At 36.3% G+C, this 16,281-nt stretch overlaps 1 protein-coding gene across 2 annotated transcripts in view; it reads left to right on the top strand.

The window, feature by feature from the left end:
- Positions 1-16,281, top strand: part of TPP2 (tripeptidyl peptidase 2) — a 52,541-nt gene that overhangs the window by 32,439 nt on the left and 3,821 nt on the right. The window contains exons 24-29 of one of the 2 annotated variants that reach the window (XM_036380180.2): positions 374-412; positions 6,939-7,090; positions 7,188-7,284; positions 8,148-8,278; positions 9,545-9,752; positions 16,056-16,175. In XM_036380180.2, the coding sequence (XP_036236073.1) occupies positions 374-412; positions 6,939-7,090; positions 7,188-7,284; positions 8,148-8,278; positions 9,545-9,752; positions 16,056-16,175 (747 nt within the window). The remainder of the gene's footprint in view (positions 1-373; positions 413-6,938; positions 7,091-7,187; positions 7,285-8,147; positions 8,279-9,544; positions 9,753-16,055; positions 16,176-16,281) is intronic. The other variant, XM_036380188.2, reaches the window with a different exon arrangement.

Genomic DNA, 16,281 nt, shown 5'->3' with positions numbered 1-16,281 from the left:
TCAGTGAGTGGATGCAAGGTAAGGGAAAATGTATCTATTGTCTGTATTTACTATGAAAGAGAACAATGCCACCGAACAGTCTAAAATCTAAAATTCTGAGGCTGAATTTCTGTAATTTATTTATTGAAGCTAAGTGGTTAACAACACTTGCTTATATTGCAGGAGTAATGGATCGTATATACAGTGATGCATTGGTTTATTGATTATAAAAACCTGACAGAGCATGCTTTAAGAGCATGTTTGATCATACATGTGAATCTCTAAAAGTTGGAAATCTGTAGGTTGGAAGTATAACTGTAATTGTACAGAGAAGGTGTCTCCATCCTGTGTGGTGTGTGCATGTTTTCTTACAGTATGTTATTCTAACTCCCAGGGGCAGTCTGCAGCAAAGCGACAAGGAAAATTTAAAAAGGTACTGAATGTTAGTTTTTGAAAAAGATATACTGAAATCTTTTTGCATATGACTTAAAGAATTTGTCTACCAGTCTTGGTTTTTAATTTGTCTTCTCCATCTACCTGCTTAGACCTCAGTTATTTACTTCAGCACCTTAAGTATGTTTACTGGTAGAATGACAAAACACTACTGTAACACATAGCTGAGAGGCACGTGAGCATCTGTATACTTCTGCCATAAGTGCTGGAAAAATGCATGTGCTGTTAGTGATCTGCAATTTTTCTTGTTCTTAAATACTCAGGAATGTTCACTGTTTGTGGTCAAGATTTTTTGTGGCAAGTGTTTCTGCCTATTCTGTCTGCAGATTGAGAATCAAATATGAACTTCAAATTGAATAATTGAATCTCTAACTGTATTCCCAGTCTACTAAATTGATAGTTGTCTTCTTTACAGTCATAAAAAATATACAAGGAAGCTAGAGTTTATACAGTCACGTAGCAGGTAGTAGTATTCACAGAATGAATTTTGGAACATGTACCAGATAGTTTAGAGAGGGGTTGACTTTTAGTGTAACAGTGTTTAGTATTGTTCCTTCTTGTATTGTCATGTCAGATAATACAATATTTTACCAGCAGTCAGTGTAAACCAGTTTGTTTAAAAAAATGCAAAAATATATTTCACTAAGCTACCTACTTAAGGTTACTGGGTTTTTTCTTGTTCTTAAGTTGTAAAGGTATTTACTTTCTGTTGATTTCAAAGTACTTTGTTCTGGAGTGACATGCAGATTAGCCAGGATTCTTGTTGAGAACTGTGAATAACGTAGTTTATAGTCATACTCCGTTATTCTGTGAATAGTAAGCTGCTAACTTACTCTCATTTTGGTGTAATAACTTGGAAGGAATGAGATTAGGCTTTCCAAGAAGGATTTTAGTGTATGTTGCTGAGTTTTATTTTCATACCTGAAAATCACACAAATCGCTTTCAGAAAGATAATGTAAAATTCCATGTGAGTGCATGACTTCCTGATAAATAGGGTATAAGATCTTCACTAAGTAAATCTCTAACAAGGGAATTAAACTATAATAATAGAATTTGAATAACAAAACCTATTAAACAGATTCCAGAGGTTGTGGTTTTTTGGTTTTTTTTTTCGTTGATTTTTTACATCTTTGGTTCTAGAACAGAGATTTGTTTTCAGATCTGAGCCCTAAAACCACCCAAGCCAAAGTAAAAGCAGTCCTTCTTGTTATTTCCATCTGTTACTCATCAGTGTACTAGCAGCAGATAAACTAGTGGATTTCTTCAGGGCTCCATCCTCAGCCCTGTGCTCTTCAGCATCTTCATAACAAGTTGGACACAGGACTGGAAGGGATACTCAGCAAGTCCGCAGACAATGCTAAATTGGGAGGAGCTGCTAAAGGCAGGGAGGGCCTGCAGAGAGACCTTGACAAAATCTGGAGCTGGGCAATCACAGCCCATAGGAAATTCAGGAAGGGAAAGTGCTGGATTCTGCACCTGGGCTGGTCAACCCTGGATGTACAGTACAGACTGGGGAATGAGAGGCTGGAAAGCAGTGCCATGGAAAGGGACCTGGGTGTCCTGGTTGATGGGAAGTTGGAGTCAGCAGTGCCTTGGCAGCCAGGAGGGCCAAAGCGTGTCCTGGGGGGCATCAGGCACAGCAGCACCAGTGGGATTGTCCTGCTCTGCTCTGCACTGGGGTGGTCTCACCTTGAATACTCTGTGCAGTTTTGGGTGCCCCAACGTCAGAAAGATTTTAAACTATTAGAAAATCTCCAGAGGAGGGTAATGAGGATTGTGAAGGGCCTTGAGGGGAAGCTGTATGAGGAGTGGCTGAGGTCACTTGGACTGTTCAGCCTTGGAGGAGACTGAGGGGAGACTTCATTGCAGTCTGCAACTTCCTCATGAGGGGAAGTGGGGCCACAGGCACTGGTCTCTTCTCTGTGGTGACCAGTGACAGGACCTGAAGTGGCCTGAAGTTGTGTCAGGGGAGATTTAGGTTGGATATTAGAAGAAGGTTCCTCACCCTGCAGGGTGGTTGGACATTGGAACAGGCTCCCCAGAGAAGTCACAGCATCAACCTGACAAAGTTGAAGAAGTGTTTGGACAATACTCTTGGGCACATGGTGTGACTCTTGGGGATGGTGCTGTGCAGGGCCAGAAGTTGGACTTGATGATCCTTTTGTCCCTTCCAACTTGGCATATTCTGAGAAATAAAACACAGTGTAGTTCAGGGCATTGTTCTGTAAGAGCTCCAATAATTAATGCATTTTGCTGAGAATGCAACTCAAAGGCCTTCTTAGTTTAAAAATTTTGGTATTCACCCTGCCCTGTCATAGATTTACATGCAGTTAAGATGTTTTCCTGCACAGAAAACTTGTTTATATATTTCTTCAGCAATGCAGTCAGTAAAAAAAAAAAGTGTAGATTTTTCATATTTTTCAAAGATAGGTCCAGGCCCTCTTCTAAGATTAGTAGCCCTCTTTGCTACAAGGGCACACTGCTGTTTGATGTTCAACCTGGTGTCCACCAGGATGCCAAGCTGCTTTCCTACTGGATGGCCCCCAGCATGTAGTGTGCCTGGATTTATTCTTTTCCAGTTCTTGCAATTATCTTTATTGAACTTCATGAGGCTCCTGTTGAGCCCATTTCTGCAGCCTTTTGAGGTCCCTCTGGATGGCAGCAGACTCCCTGGCATCTCAGCCACTCCTCCCACTTTGGTGTCACTAGCAAATGTGCTGAGGGTGCCTTCTGCCTCCATCATCCAGGTAACTAATGATGACATCAGACAGGGTTCAATCCAGAATTGACCCCTAGGGCACAAAATTAGTTACTGACCTCCAGCTGTGTATCACTGACCACCCTCTGGGCCCGGATGTTCAGCAGGTTTCAATCCACCTGACTGCATCTCTGTTTTGCATAAAAGCAGTTTGTGGTTATGCCAGGATATAGCCTAGGTTTCCAAAGATACTTAATTCTTTTATACTGTACAAAAATGTCAAGGGGCTCTTGCCACATAATAAACAGGTGTCTTTGTTTTCATTTGTGACACAGTTAAAATCTGATTACTTTTTCTCCTTGTCTCCAAACTTTGTCCAGAACAAAGTTAGAATGAAAAACATATCCTTGACTTTTTTGGTCTGTAAGAATGACTTTTTGTTGGTTTACATAATGCAGCTTTTGAACAGCAGTATGTAACAATTAGCCAAGGGTATGAAAGTTTCTACACCATTTTCCCTATTCTGCTATCCTTTCTTCCAGTTTAAAGCAAGAAATGTATTATGCAAATATTGATAAGTACTAGTGGAAGACTAATAAATACCACTGTGAAGTCAGATAAAAGGGTGACTTCCTTTGAGCATTAAGATACTATCCCTGTTTAACCATGAGGCATTCAAAAATAGGATTAAGTGTGTGTCTGATAAAATTTTGTGTAAGCCTGCCTGGTGGCTCCAAGAAGCCTTATTAATTTTCCACTAAATGAGAGTTGCCACAAAAATAAGGAACACTGCACAAATTGTATGAATCTTAACAGATTCAAATTCTGTATGTATATTCATCTGTATGTGCAAATAGGCATTAATTTGAAGATACTTATTAAATGGAAAATGAGACCTGGGATGTGTTCCTAGAGGGAGCTTTTTTTCCTGTGGTTAGCTTTGCTATGAAAGCTTTGAAGTACAAATAACAATAGTTTTATACGTGTTTTACATATAAAGTACTAGGTGGTAAAACACCAGACAGAAATCTAAATTGAAATCTTGAAGCCAAATTAACTGTTAATTAAGCTGTTTAAGAGGTGAGTGTTTTGATGGCACTGTGCTTGTTTATGTGTGTAGTTTGTAGTTCAGTTAAAAGTTAACCCAGTGAGGCTTACAAGACTCCACAGAGTACACTGACCGAAATGCATATCCTGTATGCATCACAATTTCTCAATGCTGCATATCTTTATAGTGGATAAATTTGAAAGTTTCCCTAAATTTTTTCAGTGGATAATATGTTCACTTGCTGTCTTTCTCTGTCTATAGCTCTCTGTCTTTTTATAGGTATATATAAAATGAAATCCAGTACACTACTCTAGGAATTCTGTTCCTGTCAGAGAGAAATTCATATAGGAAAACAGATTAGAGTGTTGATTTGTGAAAAGCTGCCTTTGTTCTCCTTATTCTCTAATGATGAATGTTTCTGTAATGGCAATGACAGGGCCATTCTGAGCTCTTCTGTACCTAGGGAGTTGCCAAGTGTTATAAATGATCCTAGTGTTTGAAGATAAAATAAATAAACCTTCAGTCCCTCTTAATGCCCTGTAATAGTTAGTTAAATGTGATAATAACGTAAACTTTATTTATCCCATGAAATAATTTTGAGGTCTGTAGTGAAGTCTGTTCTGTAAGCTCTTTTGAGAGGAGGGTGCCTGGGTCTGAAGCTCATTGTTTTCCTTTCAGTGGTCATAGCTTGTAAGGCTTGCAGAACCTCATGAGACCAAAAGTACCTATGTGAGAAAACAGGGAGATGACTTTTTACTGTTGATGGTTTAGCTACACAGGGTTAGTTTCTCAAAATGCAAGTGTTCATCCATGTAAGTGAGATTTTGTTAATCCAATTATATTTGGTTTGAAACAAACCAGAGTTGTAGAGCCTTCTCATATAGACAAGGCTTGAGAATGCAGAGGTCATCTACATACATAACTCCAAAAATACACTGCCAAGTGAAATGCAAAATGGACTTTCAAAAAGGAAGTCTCCAGCTCTTGGAAGAATATTTCTTAGGCAGGTTTCTTTCTTAGGAAAATACTAGTCTCGATAGAGGACATCTTTTAGAAGATACTGTAAATTAAGATCTTTGTGCTGAACTTGCTTCTTAGACTTCTTAAAATGTTTTGTTTGCTTTAGTGAACTATATTGTTGCTTTCTACTGTTCTAATTACCTTAGTGAACCCCACACCATGTTCCTGACCTCTGTATTTTTCTGTATGTACTTAATTCCATGACCTGTTATGTTATGCTCTGGCCTAGGTCTTACTGGAGGCTCATTTAGATGTATTCACTGGTTGTTCACTTCATACTTGCAATGCATGTGTGCAGGATAGTTCCTTAATGCAGATTAATTATCTGAACTAGGTTTCAAAAAAAATTATTTAAATGTCCATGGTGTGATTCTGTGATTTCATATTAAGTAGCTGGAATTTTTTTTTAAGGGAATATTAAAGTCACTTTTACCAATATTGTGTTCAGTAACCCACAGCAGGATGCTGGTCTGTTTGAACTTTAAGTTCAAATAAAATTTTTCTGCAGCATGATTTTTTAATATTTCAGAAGTGTAGAGTTGAAGTCCAATTCTGTCACCATTTTACTTGCTATTTCAGTAACTTTAACTCCATTTTGTACACAAGGGTTCATTTTACTACACAACACTGACCTGGTTTATGGGAAGCATTCCCACAAATGTATTCTGGAATAATTGTTAAGAATAATTAAATTGCCATAGTAATTGAGCATGCAGCTCAAATATTGCACCATGTTGCAACAGAGTAGTGGTATCTGGAGGATTTAAACTTACGTGATCTTCTCTGTGAAGTATCCTGTATGTAAAGTAATGGGACATGTGCCCTTGCTGTTCAGGGAAAGGCTTGTGTAAAGATTGCAACATTAAAACCAAAACAAGCAAATGGCCTCACCCAGCAGTTTGATGTTTTAGAAGCAGTGGATAGAATCTAATGCTATCTTATTTGCAAACTTATATGTAAATTGTCAGGAAATGGACTTCAAGAACATGGTCTGAGTTAGGATTTTCCTTTTAAATATCTGTAATTGTTTTTCTCATGGTGGTTATTGACTAGTGTAGCATGAACTCAAACTATAGTCATATTTCTATGCTATCATTTAAGGGTTAAAAAAAATCTTGCTATTGTATCTACTTAATTAGAACTGAGATATAGGTGAAACTGGAAAGTCTGCAGCAGCAAACTGGAAATCAGTTGACTTTGGATGTATCAGCTAATTCAGTATGAACATGAAAGAAATAGTCTCTTGGGAGTAATAAAGATATCTATCCTGTGACATGTTTCATGTTTATCCTACAATGGTACTATTTTTTAGAATTCAGCCATCTTTATTCATTTGTTTATTGCCAGATTTGTAGGATAGGATCTCTCTGTCTTTTTTCCCTTATCCTTTTAACCAAGTTATTTGCTTTTTTATCAACAAACAAACAGAAAACTACTTACCTTATTCCCTAACTAATATTATGTAAAATTATGTGAATGTAAAAATGTCAAATTAGCTAAATTTTAGGCTTTATCTTCTTACACCTAGTGTGCTGTTTTAATATTTACATCCTTGCATTGCTTAGAATAAAAAACTTAAAGCAATTCCTGAATTTTTACTGTCTAATATCTTTGCTCTCAGAACCCTTATTCACTGTATGTGTAGCTCAGAGTAGTTGCTGGCTATGATTAGCTTTCTTATGGCATCAAAAAAAGTGTACTGTATCCCTCTGAGTATGTGTCTCTTTTCCCACCTCCAGGATGTCCTTACTGTTCATTATCATCTGATACCATCACCATCGAAGAGTAAAAATGGCAGCAAAGAGAAAGAAAAAGAACAGGAAAAAGAAAAAGATGCAAAAGAAGAATTTGCTGAAGCTTTAAGAGACCTAAAAATACAGTGGATGACCAAGTATGTCTGCTGTCATTACTACACAAGCTTGAAGCAGGTTGAAGTTCACAAAAATACTCTGAATCTGTACTTAATGCTATATCCTCCTCTCTTCTAGGCTGGATACCACTGACATGTATAGTGAGTTGAAAGAAGCATTTCCTAATCATCTTCCTCTGTATGTTGCAAGACTTCATCAGCTGGATTCTGAAAAGGTCATTTAACACTTCTTAAGCTTGATTTGTCTCAATACACCCTAACAACTCTTCCTTTGTGCACATTTGAACTTGAAGTGACTGTATGCAGTATTAAAAAGCAGAAATTTCTAATTAGGTAACAGGTACCTCCCTTGACTGTGATTTACTTAATTCCATGGCAGAATAAAAGAAACTATGCCTAACCAAAGTGTGTTTGCTCATCAAGTTATGCCTTGTTCAGTTAAACACATTTTAAGTTTTCATGCTTATGTAGTCTACAACAGTTTTCTTCTGAATGGTGCCTACTGAGACAAACATACATCCTATTCTGTTTCTCTTCTGGTCTGGTAATTTCTCCTAGCAGCATGACTCAGACACCTGAGGACAGTAACCCCCTAAAGTGACACAGCTAAATCTAGTTTCCATTACTGTCCTCAAAAATAGGAAATGTCAACAGAAGAGTTTGCATGTGGTTTTTTTTTCATCTTGAAAACAAACACCTTTGTGCCTATGCCACTAGCTTGAATATTTTTCTTTTTATTTCATTCTAATTTTATATTTATTTCTGAATTGAGTAACTGCTACATTTTACAAAAGTACTCTTTGTACTGAAAGGTGATTTTCTTTCTGTAAACTCTGCATTTTGCATATTCCAACCTCCAACCATATTTCACAGTTTGTTTTCAGTGAAATAGACTAAGTATGCAGGAAATCTTGAAGACTTTCCAGGGTGTTTTGAGCAAAATTTGAACGAAATGGAGAAAAGAGCATATTGAATGATCAAATGTTATTTTTGCATAGCTTTGCAGTCACCCTAATTTTAGTAGAATCAACAATGAAGCAATTTTATGGTGCTGAACATCTTTATATTCTTCTTTTAGGAACGAATGAAAAGACTTGATGAAATCGTTGAAGCTGCAAATACAGTAATCTCTCATATTGATCAAACAGCATTAGCAGTATATTTTGCCATGAAGACCGATCCCAGGCCTGATGCAACTACTATAAAAAAGTACCTACCCAGTAAATAATTTTCCTGCATCCTATTTCTGTAGTCTATGTACTTTGTCTCTGCATGTAAGAAATGGAATGACTGCAATTTTTTTTGATACTTGTTTAATTTTTTTTGTGGCGCACACACAATTTAAAATATGACACAATTGTTGTGTTCTCTTCTTATATTTCCAGAACGCAGGGACACTGAAACTTCCATTTTTTTATTTATTCAATAAAATAAACAAGGATTCTTTCAGGATTTAAATATATCAGAAAAATGGGATTTTAAATTGTTGTATCAAGCTTAGTCTAAGCTCAGAGGGACCTCTGGAGTATTAGTAGAAATATCTGTTTTGAATGCTACTTGCCTTTTCTTTATATTTTGCAACCTTTCCTATCTGTATTTAAAGACAAAATTTATATCAGCCAAAGAAGTAACTGCTTGCTTGCAAGAGATTTCGTTTATGAAAAGCGTGATGACCATGCTGCAGAGTATTTGAGACCCATTGTTCTTTAGTTTCAGATTGTTCCTCTGTACTATTACCATGTATATCCTTAGGAAGATAATGTTTTGAAGGTGACACCTTAGTCTGGAGAATAAGTGATGGATTTTGCTGTGTGTAGCATGGTGCTGTTTTAGTAACAGAACAGCAGCTCTGAATATTAGGCCCTTAAAATGGGAGATGCATCTTTGTGGATTATCTATAAAATATCAGATTTCAGTTGTAAAGCTAGTCCATCTGTTCTAGCTATCCTGAATCCAGATTTTTGTGTAATTCTAGAATTGGTGATATAAAAGCAAAGCCTTGACATAATAAACTTAATTCTAAACATTTCTTGGTAAGTTGATCCATTAGGTCATGTGTTTTGAATATAACATCTGAAATTGAACGCCAAATTCAATGGTGCTTTAAATGGATGCAATTCCTTTGAAGTCAGCAGAATTATATCTGCTTATATTAGTGGTGGATTTGACTCTGTTTATAATGCCAGGAACTATAAAGTTGTATTTCTAGATGCTGACATACTTTTGGAATCCTGAGTTGCCCTTGCCTTAAGTCATCTAAGGCATTTCATACTTAGAAGAATGATTGAGTATCTTTAATGCATAGTGTCTTTGGGTAATCTTTAATGGTTAGTTTAATTTATAGTAAATAGCCTTGTGTGTACTAATGACTGTAAACTTTTTTAGCTTAAACTGAGTCAGTACTGTTTCTGTTCTTAAGGCAGCATCTACAAAAGATTCTAAATGTTTTTCACGCTGTTTTTTTTTCCTCCCTAGTGAAATGGAAAAACAGAAGAGTACTTTAGTGGATGCACTTTGTCGAAAGGGAAGTGCGCTGGCTGACCAACTTCTTCATCTGCAGACCCAAGAAGGGGCTGCTTCCAGTGATGCAGAAGGCAAAGATGAGGATCATGAAAGCTGCTCAGAAGCTTTGACAGAGACATTCTGGGAAACAACAAAATGGACTGACCTTTCTGACAGCAAGGTAAGAGACCAGAGCAGGTTTTTTTTCATTTGCATGTTGGGTTTTCTGATGGTTTCTTCTGGAATGATGCACTGCCTTTGTGTGCACAGCCTTGTACATTCCTCTCTTCTACTTTGCCATGATGTCTCCCCTGTGCATTGTGCTTCCTTTATGACCTTTTTCCACAGAGATTTTGCCAAGCCTGTCAAATCCGTGGTAAGCCCATCTCTGTTCAAGTGAATGTAGAGGTTAAGGGAAGGGTGTAGGACAGTACCAGATTCCCACAAAAAAGCTGCTTCCTTTATTGAATTGCTTCTTTCTGTACTTTCCAGGGAATATTTTCGATTAACCTCTGCGCTCTTGTAGCTGTACACACAGAGGTGTGCAGCACTCCACCCTGTTCAGTCCTGCATGCTGTAGCCTCTTCCACACTATGGACAAGAGAAGTTTTGTGTTTTGCTGTCAGTAATGTCTGTAGAGGTAAAGGAAGAAACCCTTGGAAATAATGACACTTACATATAGATTAGCACAGACTTCCCTATCATTTTAGAGTTCCTGATCCCAAGACCTGAATTTTTTTTCTCCTTCATTCAAGAAAGCAATTCCAGAAGGGAAAAAAAATCCGTTGTAGGTGATTAATTATGTAGCTTTTAATTTAGAGAGGTTATGACTTTGTTTTAACTTTTTAACACTTTTGAGCTATTGATGTTAATTCGTTTCTGACCTTAGCTGTCACATTTGGCTGTGTTTTAGTGGAAGATGGAGTGACCAGGGTATTTGTTGATAATTGTGTAAAATTATCAAAGTGCTTCAGATAGTTACAAAAGCAGAACTTAGAAGAGTAGAAAAAAAAACCAAAATAAAGCATTTAACTTCCTTGACAGTAGATAAACTTCCTGTAAGAACTTGTGCTTTAGGTGGAGGCCTGGTCAGGAAGGTTGATGCTGCTTACCCTCCTCACTTTAATGTATATGTCCTTGTACACATACATCTTTTCAGCATATTTCCTCTAATCATTAACTGATGATAATATCATGTGGTAGCAGATTTTGTGCTTCAATCATATTGTTTGGCACGTGATTTTCTTGCTGTCTGTTTGTAAATGCAGTACTTTGCTCCAGTATAGTAACCCCTGGTTTATTTCTGTCTCCTGCTCTTTATTTTTTTAAAGCTGATGGAAATAATTTCAGTGGAAGAATGTCAATATAGACATTTTGTTGGGAGTTTCACTCTTTGGCTTTTATTTCAAGACAGATAGCATTGCTGAGCTATGTGCTTTGAGCCTGGAATAAGTAACTCTGATTTGAGTTCTGTGGATTAGGAACCTCTCTCTTTGACTGTCTTATCCATGGATTCGTGAAAGTGTATATTTCAGTTTTGCTCTGAAAATTGATTCTTCTGTATTGTTAAATTGGTACTAAAAGATCAAAACTTCTCTAGATTTTTGTAGTATTTCATATGGAAATAACTTCCATCCTATATATGTAGTATGTTTGTCTTCTTTTTCCTACTTTTTTGAGTTTTATTACTTCAAATTGAAGTCTAAACTGATTGACTGTTATGAGACCTACAGAGCTACTTGTAGGGTGCAAAAACAGTTAGTAAAACAAAAGCCTTCCACACAAGCAAAACGAAACAAGGAATTCATTCACCACTTCCCATGGGCTGGCAGGTGTTCAGCCATCTCCAGGAAAGCCAGGCTTCATCGTATGCAGCCATGATTTGGGAAGACAAACACCATTACTCTAAAACTCCCCCCTTTCTCTTTCTTACCCAGCTTTATATGCTGAGTATGGTGCCATACTGTGTGGGATATCCCTTTGGTCAGTTGGGGTCAGCTGTCCTGGCTGTATCTGCTCCAATTCCTTGTGCACCACCAGACTTCCCACTCGTGCAGTGGGATGAGATGTAGAAAAGGTCGGGACTCTGCAAGCACTGCTCAGCAACAGCTAAAACATTTCGCAGTTATCAACACTGTTTGCAGCACAAATAAAAAACAAAGCCCCATATCAGCTGCTGTGAAGAAAATTAATTAGCCCATCCTAAACCAGCACAGATTGAAAGTGGAGCAGCCAAGTCAAATATAGGGGATAGACCTTGTGTGAATGTCCTTCAAAGGAGAGTTGTCAAGAGACAGCCAGCTTATTCTGAAGCAGTGTGTTGGAGATGAAAATGTGGAGCTCTTCTTTTATGTAGATATGTCTGTGTAATACTGGCACTCAAAAGATGGAACATCTGGGTGAGAGAGGATGGAAATCAGGCATTTAAGTACTGCACTAATTTTTTATATATATATATGACTTAAGATAGAAGCATTGGTCTAAACGTGTTTAGTTATAAGCTTCCTATAAAGTTCATGCAGCTGTCAGTAATTAAAAGGCTAAGTAAATTTTTGAAAACCAAGAGAGACCATGCTTTCTTTCAGGTTGTTTCTAAAGTGGAATCAGGAGCATCATCGCTTTTCTGCGTGTTTCTTCTCACCTTCTAGTAAATAAAGTACTGTCCCTTGTTTCATCTCTCCTATGCAGATGTAGCACCTGGGCAGCAAGGGGCATTTGGTAGTTCCTTTGAATTGGCTGTTTGTCACTGAAGTAACCTGCTTGTCACCATATTGTAGCAAGTATGTAGGGAAGTAACTTTAATTTTGATACTAAGTGCATTTGTTCATACTTTCAGCTATTATCTAAAGGTTTATTTTAAACTAAACACTAAAGAAAATATTTATGTCCCCTGTGTACACAAAAGCATTTCAAATAAACTCCAGTTTAGATAGCTTTATGCAGCAAGTATTTGATAGATTATGCAAACATGTTTATGATAGCACTTTAGTTTATTTTCCTACAACACAGCTTTAAATTTTGTAGGCCAAAGTCCTCAGTTTTAAACACAGCTGCTACAGGAGAGTAGTATAATGTTGTGTATTTGTTATTGGGAATGACCAATATCTAGAATGTAATGCCCCTCAACCTTTATTAGCTGTGGGAGAAAAGCAAAAAGTCACATGTAAAAATAAGTTTAAAAACAAGTAAAAGGCACATACCTTTCCATCTTATCTTTTAAACATCTTTAACCTGGATTGTTTTTCCTGATACTATTTGTATTGTCAGATGCAGCAGTCTCTTCCAGCTGATTTTATTCAGTCACTGCCAAAAATGTGTTGATGGATATTCGATTCCCTTAATTCCCCTTGCTTCCATAAAATGAGTAATTTTTTTATTAATGTAGTTTTTATTCATAATAGGGCAGTTAACAGAGCATAGAAAAATCAACAAACGTAGCTAAGAAAGCCTGATTTATTACTATAGATGTATATGAACCTGAAAAAGCTTATTTGTTGGGAACGGTAAACATTACAATTTCAGTGTTCTATAAACAGCTGGAATATCTTACCTAGAAATTGTATTGTTTAACCTAGTATTTTAACTATAGGTAAATGTAGGTATATTTTCATCAGCTCTTTAAATGATTAATTAATTGATGATACAAGTCTGTTTCCATAGAGTAACAACATTAGGATACTAGGAAAGTTTCACTAGGCATTTTAGTATTGCTGGATTCAAACATACTTTTTTTGAGAGTGTCTTCAGCCCCAAAAATGTCTTCAGAAGGATCATTTGAGGATTTTACTGTCCTAAATACACATCTTCATAGCCAGTGGCTGTTAGGAGGTGAACATCCAAACACTTTCATGGGTCTGGCTCCTAGCACATGTAGTATTCCAGGCCATTAGCTTGGGGAATAAAGTATCTTAACAGTGATTTTTTTTTTTCCCCCCAGTATCCTAGAAGTATGCATTGCCTTTTCTCAATACTCTTTTATTGCTCTTTCTACAATTTCTGGCCCAAATTGCTTTTGTGCAAAAGCTGGCCTTCATTATATTTATTATATAATTTATTATTTCATTATGTAGTTCTGAAGTAATATCAAATACTTTGAAGTCATTACTATACTTTCATCTAACAATTTGGTTATGGATACTACAAATAGGTTTATTTGATGGTTTTATACATTCAGATAGCAGCTGTTTTCTCTGTTATATCCTAATAGCGCTCCAGTTTACATTTTCCTTACACATAGCAAGGAATCATAACGTTTACTTCTGTGATCTTATAAAGCTTGCAGTATTTTATCTATAAGGCTTAATTTGGCCAATATATGTACAAGTTGTAAAGTACTATTTCTTATCCAACATCTTTTGTTTGTAAACAAATTCTGATTTTTAAGCAATTTATGCATTGTTCATAACTTCTGAAGTACTAATGAAATTTTAGTAGTTTTGCTGAACTTGTATGCAGTTGATTGGGGGTTTTTTTTCCAAACACTAGACAGAAATTACTGTCTTATGTCAGGAGCTCTTGGAGCATTGCTTTAAATCTTTTGGTTCAGCAAAGAACCTTTTTCTCCTTTAGAAATACCCAACCCTGTATTTGGCCAGAGCAAGGGTATTTCGTAAAATGCTTTGTTTTCTTGCCACAAAAACTCTAGGAAGCCCTGTTACGAAAGAAATGCTGTCAAGTGGCTTTCCTCCTGCCTTTATCACTGATGTTCAATAACCATTCAAAACTTACAGGGTCAGGTAAGAGCTTTCTTCATAGAGCAGTGACATTATTTCTGGTTAGCCTCAGAAATGTTATATTTGCTGAGAGCTCCAATGCATTTTTCATTTGATTTTTTTTGTTTGTTTTTTTGTTTTGTGGTTCTATCATCTTTTACAGAAGAGAATTTTTTTTTTAAGTTTAGTTTAGCCAACTAAGTCTGCTAATAGATCCACTGAGCAGTTATTCAGAAATGTTTGCTAATGTGTTTTGCTTTAGGAAAATATCCAAAATAATTGGATTGAGAATGCAGCATGCAGATTATTTTTCCAATAGCAATATTTGGAAAATTGTATATGTGAAAGGTGCTGTATGCTCATCGTTGCATATATGTGTGTGTTGTAAGCTACAACAGCTTTAAGTGAATATTTCAACACAGCAAAATAAGTATTTGAAGACAGAAGAAGAATGAGCAACTCTTGAATACTTTGGCATAGTATCTTGAAGCTTTAAAATTACACCTTGACTTGCTTGATAATTAAGTTTATTTCTTTTTTATATTTAAACTATTTATTGATCCTGCAAAGACTTGTGCGTGTAATTAAGTGGAAGTGTTCAGGCTGCTAAAACTAGATAGGTTCTTCACTCCTTGTAAGATTCAGATCTCTGGTTCCTTAATGTTTATATTCTAGAGACATATTTAATTTTTTTCTGTAATGCAAAAAATGTTTCTTAACATCCTTGAAGGGTTTCTGTTAGCTTTTTTTAATGGGATATTTTAAGTGGGAAATCTTCAACCTTTATTGTGGAGTCAGAGCAAAGGAAAAATGTTGTAGTGAATGAGGGGAAATGAATAGCAAGCTCTAATAAAAGATTTCATAAAACACTGCCAACAACAGACACACCACCATATTCACTAACTTTACTGCTATGTCACTCTTCAGTAAAAAATAAAAAATATCTTGTTTGCTGTGAGTGTTCCAAAGGGAATATATGAAAGTGTCTTGATTGCTCTAATTCTTAGTGCTGCAACTGGTGAAATGGTTTGAACCATGTTGCAACACCCTGAATGCTGTCAGTGGTCAGGTGTTAAGAACGTAAAATTATTTTTCATTAGGTCTTAGGTAGACACATTCATTTGCTCACATGAACTACTGCATTGGTAAGGACTGTAAGCTGGCTTTTTAGAAATAATATTATCAAGAAGGAGCTTTTTTATCATCTCTTCTTAAAAAATTACCAATAGTGAGGAGCTGACCTAAAACCTGAGGCTTGTCTTCATGCTTACATGTCTTCATTGCTTGTTTATAATTATTTACATTTCTCTGTCTTTGTCTGTATATATCATTCACTGTGTACATTCATACTTGTTTCTGCAGTAAGTTTGTGACTACCTAGGAATTAAAATTCTCAATTGGGTCTTTGCTTCTCTGAGTCAAAAATATACCTGCCTGGTTGATGTTTTAATTATCTTTTTAATATGCCTTACAGTTGCCTGTAGAGAATGAAAATCCAAAGAAGCTAGAAATGTGATAAAAAATTAAAATAGTGACATCTGTGTTACATAAGTTCCAAAGTCAAATATGTTTGTGAAGTCAGAAATAGTCTCTAGGAAGTTCATGTTTATGACTACTACTGTGAATCATCTGTTATGCTGCAAATATCTCGTGTAAATGTTTTGCTTTGAATCACTTCTGCTACCTGAACAGAATTTGATCTCACTTGTTAAACCTTGTAAGATATTAAAATACCTAATTTGCTTTGGTTTTTTTTTTAATTTGTATTGTAGGTTTTGACTTTTGCCTATAAGCATGCATTGGTAAATAAAATGTATGGAAGAGGGCTCAAGTTTGCCACAAAACTTGCAGAAGAAAAGCCAACAAAGGACAACTTAAAAAACTGCATTCAGGTAAGGAGTGTTTGGCCAAGTAATGGGGCTGTGTTCATGCTGTGTCTTCTGGAATTTTTTTGTACTCTTCTCATTTTAGAAAGCACTAAATGTAATATCTTAACTT

The sequence above is a fragment of the Molothrus ater genome, chromosome 2, assembly GCF_012460135.2.
Source record: "Molothrus ater isolate BHLD 08-10-18 breed brown headed cowbird chromosome 2, BPBGC_Mater_1.1, whole genome shotgun sequence".
Taxonomy (NCBI): Eukaryota; Metazoa; Chordata; class Aves; order Passeriformes; family Icteridae; genus Molothrus; species Molothrus ater.
Note: the sequence above shows the minus strand (reverse complement) of the source record. Positions and strands in the feature narration are given on the sequence as shown.